Raw genomic sequence first — 14,104 nt, forward strand, 5'->3', positions numbered from 1 at the left:
TTCCTCTCCCACTCCCCCTGCTTGTGTTCCCTCTCTTGCTGGCTGTCTCTATCTCTGTCAAATAAATAAATAAAATCTTAAAAAAAAAAAAACACGTGAAGATAGTAACAAGAAAGAATGAATCAAATAATGTTAACCTTTTATGCACATAGGCGTATATAAAAATAGGAACCCTGTGCACACTAACAGGGATAGAGAAGAAAATTTTCCTGTCCGCGAAATCAAGATTATTTTCTATTGTGTAAATCTTATAAATCTATTTTTGGATGATGCCCTTAGTATTTTGCAAACACACTAGGGAGATGAAGACCCTGAGATAAAATACATTAGAGCCGTTTTTCTGAGTCTTCTATTTCTTTGGACATTTGTATCGTGTGTGCTGAGCGATATTTTAGAAACTTAACACACTTGACATACATTAATAATACGATTCTTGTAGGGTTTTTTTTTTGAAAATGCAAAGAAGGAATAAAGAAGAGTATGTCTGTGACATGAGTGTGGAATATAATGGATGGGCCTGGGGCCTGCTGGGTGAAAACCCCAGCTTGCAAAAGTTAGCATCTCCACGTAAACAAAAGCAACAGACTTCATTTTGCAAAGCAAACCACAAGCAAAGAGCAACTGAGAAGAAAATGCGATGGTTTATTCACATCTCTCCATGAAGCCCTCCAAGACCGTTGTTAATGACAGAGGGGGAGATAGTAACTTTATAGTAAGTGGAGGGATCTGACGAGAGCACCTAAGCTAAGTGAGTGAGGTCAGCATCCACTGTAAGGGGACAAATCGGTACCAGGTGACTCAAGCACACAGAGGGACGCGTTATCACTACTGTGATACTGGTAAAAAGAAACGAGAAAGTAATAATCTGAATCTATTGTGAAGAAAATGTCAGTTTTATGTAAATTTCAATCCACCACCCTTCCCATGGTCCGTAACTCTGATCGTGCATTTAAATACTCGCAAGTCTTTCTTACCAATACAGAGAGCCAGTGTCTTTTAATGAAATGTATATGTATTGGGACATCTTTTTCTTGGCCCCTCTGTGTTGAGATGCATCGTGTGGGCCTCCTGCCTCTGCCTGCCCGCCTCAGAAATGAACTCACTGACTCGTGATTACTGTCCCTCTCCTAGAAACATAGGCAAACCAAGTATGATGTGTGTGTGATCTGGCAGCAACTCCCGGATGCCACAGAGAGACGTGACACCTGCCACTGCATCGCTAGCCCTTTCCCTCCCAAACCAAGAGGTGCCCACAGCAGGTAGAAGCCCACATATCTGCAGCTCTGCCAGCCACAGAGTGACTCTCTGGGTGGTTGGGGTGTTTTAAAAGACAAGGAGAAAATAATGTGTTTCCGAGCACCCGCAGCCTGCCATTTGTGACTTTGGCTCATAAAACCAAAGAATTAAATGCAAAACTGCAGATGGGGAGCTGGGCCAGTGCCCTTCACAGATGCCGAGCCTATGCAGCTAGAAGTGGTGTTTTGAAAACCATCAAGACCTCAATTAACCAGAATCTGAAGGCATGGTATAGCCTCTTCTGGTGAACTGATTCATCAGGTTTAAGCCTTAAAAAAAAAAAAAAAAAAAAAAAAAAAAAAGGGAAAAGAATTCTTCCTAACAGTCTTTCTACAATATGCTTTCCTCCTTTCCTGTTCTAGGGATTAAATAGCAGTGAATGCAATTTAGCCTTTTCTACTGAGAATTTTCAGGATCCTCTACCGTGGATTTAAAAGGCATGGAAAATGAGACTGAATAGTGACATCAGGGCATGCCCCGAGAAGATTTTTAAGCCCTACTATCAGCTTGTTTCCTTGTGCTCTGCCTTTTTTTCTTTTCAAAGTGAAGTGCTGATAAAGTAATCTAGTTATGAATTCTGGGTTTGGAAGATTCTACTGAGGCATTGCTGTAACTGCAACCCCTTCGCATTTTTCTTGGGAATCCCCCGGTAGGTGCACAGCAAAAGTATAGCGAATGAATGACTGGATTCTTCTGGAGATGAAGAACGTTTACTGTGACAGAATTCCTGAGTGGCATTTATCTGGTATTTTTCACTTTCTACGACTTTGTCGAGCAGCCCTGGAATGGGCTGCCGGTCCTCTTGGATGAATCAGGAGCACGGTCATCTCTCTGTTGGTGCCTGACCCTAAAGACTTGGCGTTCTTCTGCCGGTGAGAGAGAGGCTAGGGTGTGGGCTGGGGACTCTGGCACTCGGTCTGTCCCCTCAAAGACCAAGTAACACTCAAGACCACCCCCACACAAGTCCCCAAGGAAAGGAGCTATGGAGACACACACAGAAGGAGAAAGGGGGAGAAGACTTGGCTTCACCCTTGGCACTGGGTGGATAGGGATCTCATGGCTACAACAGGTCACCGATGTGGTTTGGGAGGCCAGGAAGAAGGACACTGGCTAATCACAACGTTAGGGCTAGCAAGCAAATGGGGATCTTAGAAGGGGCCTTGGGAAACATATCGTCTGACCCCCGTCTGAGGCTTGCACTCACCAGCTGGCCCAGGGCAGAGGAGAACCCCTGCATTTGCTGCTCACATGCTCAGGCATCCCTTGGTCTCCTCGATCTTCATGGAACAAAATCCTTGTACCCTGTGTGAAGTTGTTAAGGCTTGTGTCCTCTTGCTGCCGTCTGTGTAGAGCTGGACCTCTTCTGGGTCCCACAGTGGAGACTGAGACTTGAGGCTGGGGAAAGGTTGTGGGGTTTTCCTGGCTATGGTTTGAAATGGGTGCTCTCTCTCCAGATTCCTGGGACTTCAAGCAGTCCACACGCAACATCTCCCCCACCATCAACCAGGCCAACATCGTGGACTTGCACCCGGCATCTGTCTACAGCATCCGCATGTACTCCTTCAACAAGATTGGCCGCAGCGAGCCCAGCAAAGAGCTCACCGTCAGCACCGAGGAGGCTGGTGAGTACCTGGCCTTGGGGCTCCTTCCCATGGCCTTGGAGATCAGGGCCATCTGAAGCCCACACCCACCCTGTCCACTGATGATGGGCTTGCAATACAAGAGGGAGGGAGAGATCCCACAGTATTTATTTGTGTTTGCCTCTGGATCATTTGAGGCTCTTCTGTTTGACCTTTTCCAGGTTGAGTTGTAGTTGCTGGGCTTTGGGGAACTGTCCATGGTTCTTTCTCACTCCCCTGGCCCCAGCCTGTCTAGAAAGGACAGGTATGCTAGATTTGCAAAGGGCAGAGTGCTAGTGCCCTGTATTAATTTCTATGACCTTTGTCTTGGATTTTGTCTGAAAGTTCAAACAAGCTTTCTCTCCCTATAGTTTCTCCTATTATTGCAAAATATAAAATAATACCAAAAGTACATATATATGTGCAGCTTTACAAATAATAATAGAGTAAAAACTAGTATAACCCCCACTCACTAGCAATTATCAGCATGCGGGAGTCCTCCCCATGCCCCTTCCCCACCAGAGCCTCCTGCTTTCCCACCAAGTAACCGGTAGCCCTTCTTGCTTTTCGTTCTTATCCTGTCACTACAATGTATATACCCATAAAGCATATGGTTCAGTGTTGCCTATTTTCCAGTGTAATGTATTCATGAAATTATTCCCGACACATGTTTCTGTGTCTCCCTTGTTTTGATCGATACTCTTTTTGTGAGTTTCATCATTTGTGCATTTTCAGGGCTGAGTAGTATTCCTTGCCATGGTTATACTACAGCCTCTTTGTCTAGTTTAATGGAGCTGGACATTTGGGTGGTTGACAGTTTGGAGCTGTGAACGTTTTTCTACTGGTACGCGTACAGAGCTTTGCAAATTTCTCTATGGGATCTAAGTAGTTGCAGAATTATAAGTCATCAGATGAGCCTACTTCCACCTTTAACCAAAAATGCCGAAGTGTCTTCCAAAGTATCGAGCCAGTTTGGCTTCCCATGGCAGGTATACATAAGAATTCCTGCCCCGACACACCCTTGCCTACACTTGAGACTATCAGACTTGTTAAAAATTGTTAAAAATTGTTGCCGGTCTGCTGGATATATAGCAATATCTCATTGTCATTGTTTGCTGTTTTCAGCAAATCGTGGAGAAAGGAGAGGAAATGTAAGCCCTATGGTTATGTCAGGGGGAGCTCAATCGAAGATTCTCTGCTTTTGTGTGTGAGCCCTTCCTCCGTTCCCTAGCTGTTCTCCAGCTCAGGAGGGTAAGAGTGAGGACATAGGACTCTTTTCTTCCAAAACTTGACTTGCAATGTTGTTTCTCCATCCACCAGCTCCCGACGGGCCCCCCATGGATGTCACCTTGCAGCCAGTCACCTCACAGAGTATCCAAGTGACCTGGAAGGTGAGCAAGATCAGAAGCATTTCCCCACCAACGGCCTCCGTGTCTCCTCCCTCCTCAACGCAGGAGTGAAGCCCCAGCGGGCTTGCTGGTCTCTAGTCTCATAAGTCTCATGCCTGGCTTTTGCTAAACAGGTGAAGTCGGAGGGGAGGAAAGACAGGAGGATAAACCCCCCCTCCCTCTCTACCTTGGCTCTCTGAGGCAGGCCTGTACCGGGGCTGAGATGAAGAGCTCTGCAGTGCCAAGGGTGGGGGCTGAGTGTTTCCACCACACTGGCCTCTCTTCCCAACCCCACGTGTTGTAATAGGTCAGGAGTTGGGTTTGATTTTGTACCAAGTTCAAGGGGGACATGGGAGATGACAGGATGGGGTCTCCCTTTCGTCTAGGCCGTGTGACTGGAGCCAGGAGGTATGGTGATATGACCCCCCATCTTCTCCCGGTGAGGCCGTGCACAGGAGTTTTGGTGTCTTCAGGCCTCAGTGTCCTCCTCTCTAAAATCAGAGTGAAAATAACTGCCCTCCCTTCCTCTGGGGGTGGATGAGCTGCAGAAAACACAGACCAGTCTCTTCTGCAACCATTTCGAAGGGGTAGAGACCTATGAATTCTACAGGGTGTCTGAAGATGCTGTCACCTAAGAAAACTCTTAGAGAAGGTCCCACAGCTGGGCAGGGAAACAGATCAGAATAACCCTGAGCAGGATCAATAAACCCCATCCTGGGAAACTCTGGCCTCACTGCCACAACCCCGCCCTGGGCACATGGTACTGACGGCTGCCTATTGCACTCAGCTTCCAGGCTTCCAGTATTTTCCTCCACTAACTTGTCTGGCCCTCTGTTCCTGGAGGGTGCCCAGAAGAGGTATTTGTATCCCCATCTGTCAGAGGAGGCCACGGCAGAGAGATGCAAGGTGACTTACCCACAGCCATTCAAGTCGTCAGAGAGGCAGAACTTAAATGTATGTGGTCCAGGGACGCCTGGGTGGCTCAGTCGGTTAAGCAGCTGCCTTCAGCTCAGGTCATGATCCCAGGGTCCTGGGCTCGAGTCCCGCCTTGGGGGGACTGCTTCTCCCTCTGCCGGCTCTGTCTGCCGCTCCCCCTGCTCCATGGTCCGGAGCCCCAGCCCACTGCATGGAGCTCAGGAACAGAGAACTTTCTTAGGGCCCATACGTGTTCTTCTTCTCAGAGTGTTCCCATCTCAACGGTGAGGCTTGAGGGGTGCCTTGTCCACATCTGGGATCAGACCTCCACGCTCATTTTCTGGCTCTAACTTCTGGTGGGGAATGTTCAGGCACTTAAGTCCTCCTCTGGGCCCTTCAACAAAAGGGCTTAGTGATATTTTCCTTAAAAAGACTACACTCTTGTGTATGTATGCGTACACACACACACACACACACACACACACTGAATAGACCCTGGTTCATTCCTTCCCTAGAGAAATGACCAGGATGGAAATGGGACACAAGCTGGGCCGTTGGTCATTCCTGGGAACCAGCCCACCTAGCAGATGCCCAGAGCCATGGTTCCCCTTCAGATTCAGATCTAGGCTCCAGGGCTTTCCTCAGAAACTGCGGGTGAAGCCTAGAGTCTAATCCCAAGTCTGTCTGCATCCTGGTTCTGGACCCATGTCCTAAGAATACTCTCCGGAAACCAGGAGGTGGGGCCAGGGAATAAATACATATGTAAAACATTGAGCCATTTGGCTACAAAGCTCAGACCAGGAGGTCGATAAAAATTTAGAATCAGATTTATTTCTCCGAAGTCTCATAATGAAAAATAAAATTGATTAGAAAGTTAGAACTTCAGAATGAACCAGCCCATCAATAAATTTTGGCCTGACTTCTCAGGGGATTTTTTTTTTAACACCAAATAACAGATTAATGAAAAATAAAGATTCACTTGAAAGATAAGTCACTTCATTTTAAGACTCTTTCCACGAGATGGATCACCACTGCTTTATGACATAAATTTGCAATCAGCCCTATTGATTTCTTAATGCTTCAGAGAAATATTGTTAAGATTGATTTAAATCCTGAGTGTGCCTGTTGGGGGTGAGGGGAGCCATGGAGGGGAGGAGAGAGAGAGAGACAGGAGAGAGGAAGGAGGGAGGGAAGGAAGCTCTGTCAAGATTTGAATTAATATGTGAATATATGTGTATATATATGGATTTAGCAGGGTGTGCCTGGACGCCCACCCAGGACTTTTGTCAGTGTGTGTTGATGTGAGTACGTTATGCGGTGCTCCGCACAGGTGCATGTCATCGTCATGGTATAGGTGGCTCTGGGCGTGGGGACACGTGTGTTGTGTGTATCAGTACATGGCAATATGGATGTGTGCGTCATACCAGAGTATGCATCATTGTGAAGACGGGGTGTCACTCTGGAAGATATGTTTGTGTCTACAATAGATGTCTGTGTGTGTGTGTGTGTGTATAGATAAACATGGGCAGATAAGAGAATTCGGGAATGTGCTCACTTACAAACTAGCAAACAGGACTGCCCAAGTGCAGAGAAACATTACTCAGGCATTAACGAAAAGTCAAGTCAATTAAATACACACACACCTATTTAGTGAGCTCAAAACAATTATGTTAAATTAAAAACTTCATTTGATTGAGTTAACAGTGAGCTTAAAATGCAGTTCATTGAAAACATTCATTGAATTAAAAAAACAACGGTGGGGCTGCTTTACTAACTTAATTGTTTTTGATCTCACTATTTTTTAGTATAATAAAAGGTGGGTTTTTCAATTAACTTCATTGTCTTTAAAACCCTGATTCAAGTTGTTTTTATATGCGCTGGGGTGGGTGCTCTCTCTCAATTTATAGAGGGGCACGTCTGCTTTTCAAGGAGCCGGTTTCTATCTCTGAGTCTAAGTCTATCTGACTGTCGGTAGGTGGGCGGTTAGTATGTTTGCTCTGATGGGTCTGGTTGTGTGTGTTCATGGTTGTGGGTGTGAGATGTGTCACGGGCAATCTAGCCACATGCTCCAAAGGGCCCGGCACACACCAAGTCAAGGACCCTTTTTTTAAATTGTGGTAAAATATATGCAACATTTTACTTACACGAAATTTACCATTGTACTCATGCCTCAGTGCACAGGTCAATGGCATGAAGTACATTCACCGTGTCGTGCAACCATCACCTCCATCCACCTCCAGAACTTTCTCATGATCCCAAACAGAAACGCTGCACCCGTTAACTGATGAGTACCCCCCACCCCAGCCCCTGGAAACGTCTAGTCTCCTTTCTGACTCTGTGAATCTGACTGTTCTAAGGACCCCATAGAAACTGGATCACACATCATTTGTCCTTTTGTGTCTGGCTTAGCTCACTTAGCGTGATGTTGTCAAGTTCAGCCACGTGGTAGCCTGTGTCAGAATTCCATTCTGGCTGAATAATAGGCTAAATGTCAGGCTGAGTAATATTCCATTGCATTTATGGACCACATTCCATCGATGCATTCATTCGTCAATGGACAGCTGGGTTGCTTCCACCATTTGGCTCTGATGCATAATTCCACTGCCGTGAACGTGGGTGTGCAAGTCTCTGTCTGCGTCTCCACTTTCACTTCTTTGGGGTGTGTACCAAGGAGTGGAACTGCTGGATGCTAGGGTCATTCCGTGTTTAACTTTGTGAGGCTGTCGCCCACGGCCGCCGCACCAGCTTGCATTCCCGCCGGCAGTGTGTGAGTCCAGTTTGTCCGCATCGTTGCCAGCACTTGTCGTTTTCCATTTCTTGACAACAGCTGTCCGAGAGGGTGTGATGGGCCATCTCGGACTCTCTTTTTATTCAAGCTAATTGCTCGTCTCCCTCTGCATCTGGTTACTTTTTGTCTGCTGTTCCATTTCTTCCAGGCACCTGAGCCCATGTCAAATGATACCCCTATTCATTAATTCATTCGTTCATTTGTTCATTCATTCATTCATTCAGTAACTGTGTATTGAAGGCTTGCTACATATCAGCCATCATTCTAGACAGTGAGAGTATAGCAAAGAGCAAATGAAACAGACAACACTTCTCATCGTCACAGTGTTTACATTCTAACGGGAACAGATGGACACAACAGTAAAATATATAGAATGTCCGGTGATGCTAAGTGCAATGGAGAGAAAGAAAGCATAGGGAAGAAAAGGTGGGTCCAAGAGGTGATGGGGGCCAGGAAGAAATGTAAGGAATACGGAACAGAGGGCAGGGAGCAATCTTACATAAAGAGCGTGAGGAAGGCCTCATTAAGACAGGGGTGTATCAGCAAGGACGCCACAGAGGTGAAGAGGGAAACTGTGTGGCTATCCAAGGAAAGAGCGTCCCCTCGAAATGGCGATGGGCCCAGTGTGAACCATGAGAGGCCGGCGTGCTCGAGCATGGGAAGCATGGGGAAGGGAAGATGGACCCAAGAGGCAACAGGGGTCAGATCGTACAGGGTTACGTCGCCATTATAAGAGCTTTGGTTTTCACTCCAAGCGAGATGGGAGCCTTTGAAGGATTGGGAACAGAAGAAGGGCATGATCTGACTTTGGCTTTCAGAGCACCACTGTGTCTTTGTCTTCCCTCCCGCACCCCACTCACAGGCGCCCAAGAAGGAGCTGCAGAATGGCGTCATACGAGGCTACCAGATCGGCTACAGGGAGAACAGCCCTGGCAGCAACGGGCAGTACAGCATCGTGGAGATGAAGGCCACTGGGGACAGCGAGGTCTACACCCTGGACAACCTCAAGAAGTTCGCCCAGTATGGGGTGGTGGTCCAGGCCTTCAATCGGGCCGGCACAGGGCCCTCATCCAGTGAGATCAATGCCACCACCCTGGAGGACGGTGAGGGCCCCAGCACGGGGTGGGGGGTGCAGAGCCAGGGCTGCCGGGGAGGACTCGGGCCCTTCCACTGCTCCTGGGTCCCGTCACAGTCCCGTGAGGCACACAGCTCGCTGGATCCCTCCATCTCCTCTTGCCCATTGGCTCCTCAAGAGATGTCAGTCCCCTGAGCACCCCCAGGCCTCCCAATCCACTGGCTGGCACTCTGTCCTTTGCTTGCTGATGCTCTGCCCATCTGAGCACCTGCCTGTCACCCACCTGACTCTCCAGCCGTGTGGCTCCCTCGTTCTGGCCCTCACTCATCTCTCTCCCCAGGCCCTTTTCCTCTACACCCCGGTCCTGTTTCTCTTCCCTTACAACCTGCAGGTTGGAAAGGGGGCAGAAGGCAAGTTACCTTTGTACTTCTGGGCTGGAACCTGTCCACTACCTGCGTGAGGGGCCGCAGATGAGACAGGGGTTAAGAAATTCTGAGATCCACATGGTGGAGGATTTAGAGCCCACAGTTTAAATGTGATTCTTTGAGGACTAGAGAGGACTCCACCCTCTGATGAGCAAATGACAGGGCCTAGTTTTCAGGGGGACAGGGTTAGGAGGGAGCAGGGTTGTGTCTGCTCTCCAAGCACAGAGAAGGGCCAGCTGGTACATGAGCCTGTGGCAGGTTGAAAGAGGAGACGTGGCCCTGGATGCCTGCAGCCCCGCCAACGCGCAGGCAAAAGAAGTAGACGGTTCTCCTAAGCTGCTTTCCTGACGCCCTAACCCAAAGCCAGAGTCTGAGATTAAAACCGTTGCTGCGTCCGACCCTGCCCCAGCAGAGGGAGGGGACTCACCGAGGGCGTCATGCCACCGGAATACCCAGCATTCCACCAGTGACCCCAAGAAAGTCATTCCTGGGGGCGCCCGGGTGGCTCAGTAGCGTAAGCGCCCAACTCTTGATCTCCGCTTGGAGGGGGATCAGCTTGTTACCTCTTCACGCCAGTAGTCCTCATCCCAAGTGGTGCTCTAACCCAGCGGTTCTCAAACCTGTGTGTGTACAGACTCTTCTGGACGGCTGGGAACAGATCGCTGGGCCCTCCCCCCACCCCATCTCCTCTTTAGCAGGCTGAATAAATTTTGCATTTCAAAGAAATTCCCAGGTGCCGCTGGTGCTGCTGGCACAGGGGGGCACCTGCCTGTGGGAACCACAGCACCAGCAGTTAGGGCATTACCCATAAAAGAAGCCCCAGGTTCACGGAAGCTAAGTAGCCTGTCCAGAATCCCCTATCACCTAAAGAATAGAGCCCGGGGTCAAAATCTAGGTCAGACCCTGAATTCCATACTCTTTCTCCTTCACCCTTTTGTCTCCCTCTGGCTTGGGAGCAAGGCTGGATGGAGGAGCACGTGACGTGGACCCAGGATGCCTGGGGAAGGTGTGTCCAGGGGAACAGCTGTCCCGGGCCCAGACTGACAAGGCCCGCCACACGCTGACGGCTGTCTGCCAGGGCCAGCCCAGGAAACAGCCAGGCCAGGCCTCCAGCAGGGCACTACCTCCCGGCTCCTGGGTGGGGGGCCTAGAATTTCCAACAGGGAGAGATCAGCATGGGCTATAGAGTCATTTTCAAAACAAAAGAGGAGAGAGGGAAGAAGTTTCCAGCAGCATTTGCTCAGCAGTTTTTCATACTTAATTAAGGCCCTCGTTAGCCTGTCAGATCCTGATCGTTTCCTGGCAATATTAGCACTCCTCCTGGGGTATTCAAGGGCCCCTGCTTTAGCAATAGTGTCTTTTCCATAATTATATTACCTTCATTTTGTTCGAACGGGCGATCTGTATTAGTTTATTACGCTGGGTCCCTAATTACATGGTGCTTATATTTTTACACCTAAGTAATATGAAACAATAATCATTCTCAAAGAGGATCGTTAGGATGATGTATTATCATTTAAATGCTCATAAAAATTAGAGTTGCCTCTTGTGGGGCAATGGGATCTAATTACCTCTATCCAGCCTGTGCCTCCTTTCTCCCTCTCAGAGCAAAGCAGACGTGGCCTTTCCCTTTGGCCCCAGCTCCTAGGAAGCCAGCAGGAAGTGCCACTGAAATTCTCCCCAGCCAAGGTGGCTCCTGGAGCCTGGCGTCCCTGCCGTCTGCTGTCTCAGGAAGAGTGACCGGCACCGGGCCAACCCTGGGTGTAGGACTTAGGTTAGGCTCCAAGGTCGCTCTCCAGTGGGGAGGGTCAGAGGCAGGATGCGACACTAAGTTGGTCTCAGAAAGTGTTTCCTCATCACCTGAGGCGTTTTGATATGTTCACGGGCAGGGACAAGGGACAAAGGTGTAATGGTCCCAGAAGCCCTAAAGGTGCCTATGGAACCCCTCCTCCCCTTCACCAAGGCAAAGGGACCACTTCCTGCTTTTCCTTCTCTTCAGCTTGGCACAAGGACACGTGGGGCCCGAGAGCCAGGCTGGGCTCAGACCGCCCGGTCAGAGGCTGCATGGGGCCGGCAGCCATCAGATAAGCCCCAGGGCTGGCCTGGCGATCTTTCAGGCTCTGTAACCTTCAGCAGAGCTGGACTCCCCGGGCTGTGGTGCCCGCTGGTGGATCCCCGTGGGGTCATGCCTGGAGGTCACCGCCTTGTGCCCTCAGCACATACCCAGAACCAGAAACGTGCCCCCTAGTGAGCAAGGAACCGAACCTATGAAGACCTCTATTGGCCCAAATCCAGGAGAGGAGACTTGCCTCACTTCCCAGCCACGCAGCCCAGACCCTCCTTACTCATTGTCGGGAGCTCCTCCCATGTTCTTCTGGCTGGGACACGGATGTCGGGCTGTACCTCCTGACCGGGCCCTTCCCTTCTCTCCCCACCCCCTGCAGTGCCCAGCCAGCCCCCCGAGAACGTCCGGGCCCTGTCCATCACCTCCGATGTGGCCGTCATCTCCTGGTCGGAGCCCCCACGCAGCACTCTCAATGGCGTCCTCAAAGGCTATCGGGTCATCTTCTGGTCACTCTACGTGGATGGGGGTGAGTCTGCCAGGAGTGACAGTCGGGTCTCAGGGCGAGAGGTGCAGGCTCCGTGGGAGTCTATGTCCATGCTCAGAGCTGAGCATCTTCCCGTGGGACGTCAAGTGGAGGCCTAGCGCCCCTCTTCTGCATGTGTTATCCCAGCCAGAGCCAGGGCCAGGGTGGGTGGTGGAATACACGGTCACCTCCATGCTGGGGGAGGGATGCCAGCTGCTCCCAGACGGCAGTGTGTTTGGGAATGACTGGAGATGTGATGGGGCATCTGGGTTTTTCTGACGTAACGGGTTGCTATTAGGCAGGGTCCCGGCAGGGGACAGTCAGCACAGACGATGTAACTGAAGAGTTTCATGAAAGGGCTGCCTTCAGAGGGGTGTGGAGCGAGGGTGGGGCATCTAGAACTAGTCATCACCACCGAGGCCAGAAGGGGCAAGCAGAGGAAGCAGGGTTACCAGAAGCTGGGGTGGGTGGGGGGCCCCTTGGTCAGGCAGCGAGGCAAGCAGTCTGTGCAGACGAGCTGCCCAGGACGCGGAGAAGAGCAGGAGGAAGTGGAGCTGGGGTGGGAATGCAGAGGGACAAAACCCAAGACAGTGGTCCAGCCTGGGGGTGCCTTCCTTGCGCTGGGATGCACTGGTCCAAACAGTCGTGTTTAGCCCCAAACACAAGAAGCCTCTGCCCGCCGGGGTACACGGGAGCCTTGCGGTGACCCGGGAAGCCTGCTGTTGTACAAGCCAGAGGCCCAGCATCCCAGACTATGGAGATGTCCTACTGGGGGGCCACAACGGGCCACAGTGAGCTTAGCTCCCCGGATCCTGAGCCTTCTGCCACCAGCCCCCGGCCCTCCCTTGTTCCCTGGAGGACCCGGAGCTCCAGCTCATGGTCATTTCTGCAGGGCAGCTGCCCTCCCCATTCCCCGCCCCCCCCACCCGGCCCGTGCGTTGTGCAGTGCCCGGATGCACTGCCAACAGGAAGTGCCTTTCCCGCCACCACCGGCACTGTGTCCTCCAAAAGCGCAGTGACCTGGAGCTCAGGGCTGGATCTCGGGCAGTGTCCCAAGTTCATATGCTGCGAGATAGCCTCACCTATTTGTGCTGTACCAGATAAGGGGTGAGCCCTCATTTTCCAGAACTTGCTTCCTCTTTTTTAAGCCCACAGTGTTCCTAGCTCAGCCCCTTCAGGTAAGGAAGGAATTGGCCTCTCTAATCTCCAAAGGCATCAGGCTTGTTGGCCATACTGTCCTCCTTTTGCTGGCTCCAGTCCTGGACAAGACTACCCTGGTTTCTGATTTCCTAAAAAGGCAGGTCCCGCTGCTCAGGTTTCTGAGGCTCCCCTGCACTGACCTGGAGTTGCCTCTGGCTGGGCATGGTGTTCTCACTCCCTGACCCCGGCAATCTGCTGCCTTCCCCCGGCCCAACCCTCTGCCCACAGCAGGTCCCCAGAGAGGCTGTGGGGTGGGTCTGCAGGCTCCCACAAAGCCTGTCCTCAGCCAGTGTCTGGGTCTGTCTTTCTGAAAGCCCAGTGGTCCCAGTGGATGGCTGTCAGCTCAGGAGCCTCTTTCCCTCCTTCTAAGACCCTGGTCTTCCCGGGGGACCCCCTCCCTAAGCTCTTCTTTAGCCTACAGCAAGTTCCTTGGCAGAGCCAGATGACGGTCCTCACTGAGCCGGAGGAAGGCCCGGCCCTTCCTGGCAGAGGCAGTCCTCTCTACCAGCCTGTCCCAGATTCTCTGCGTGGGTTCTTCCTGGGGAGGGAGTCCTCAGTGGTGGGGAGAAGGGAAGGGGACTTAGCCCCTTACCCTACTGAGAATAAGGCGCGCTTGGGATCGCTCGCATGGAGAGGGCTTCGGTGGAGGAGGGGAAAGGGCTCAGAGAGGTAGAAGTATTCCAAAGGGAGGGTCTGAAGTTGCATGCGGTGCAAGGTCGCTGGGGCCAAGGCCGGGGCATATGCCGCTCACCCTGGTTGGGCCACTTGGGGAGAGATGTGGCCTGGGAGCAGTGCCCCAAATCTGCCCCC

General features: G+C 51.0%; 1 protein-coding gene across 1 annotated transcript in view; it reads left to right on the plus strand.

Annotated features, from left to right (window-relative positions):
- The window catches only part of DSCAML1 (DS cell adhesion molecule like 1), a 337,921-nt gene that overhangs the window by 296,192 nt on the left and 27,625 nt on the right, over positions 1–14,104 (plus strand). Inside the window, exons 15-18 of the mRNA XM_045797864.2 lie at positions 2,751–2,918; positions 4,236–4,306; positions 8,869–9,109; positions 11,951–12,097. Of these exons, the coding sequence (XP_045653820.2) occupies positions 2,751–2,918; positions 4,236–4,306; positions 8,869–9,109; positions 11,951–12,097 (627 nt within the window). The remainder of the gene's footprint in view (positions 1–2,750; positions 2,919–4,235; positions 4,307–8,868; positions 9,110–11,950; positions 12,098–14,104) is intronic.

The sequence above is a fragment of the Ursus americanus genome, chromosome 16 (genome assembly GCF_024610735.1).
Source record: "Ursus americanus isolate L20-20 chromosome 16, mUrsAme1.1.p, whole genome shotgun sequence".
In the NCBI taxonomy this organism is placed as follows: Eukaryota; Metazoa; Chordata; class Mammalia; order Carnivora; family Ursidae; genus Ursus; species Ursus americanus.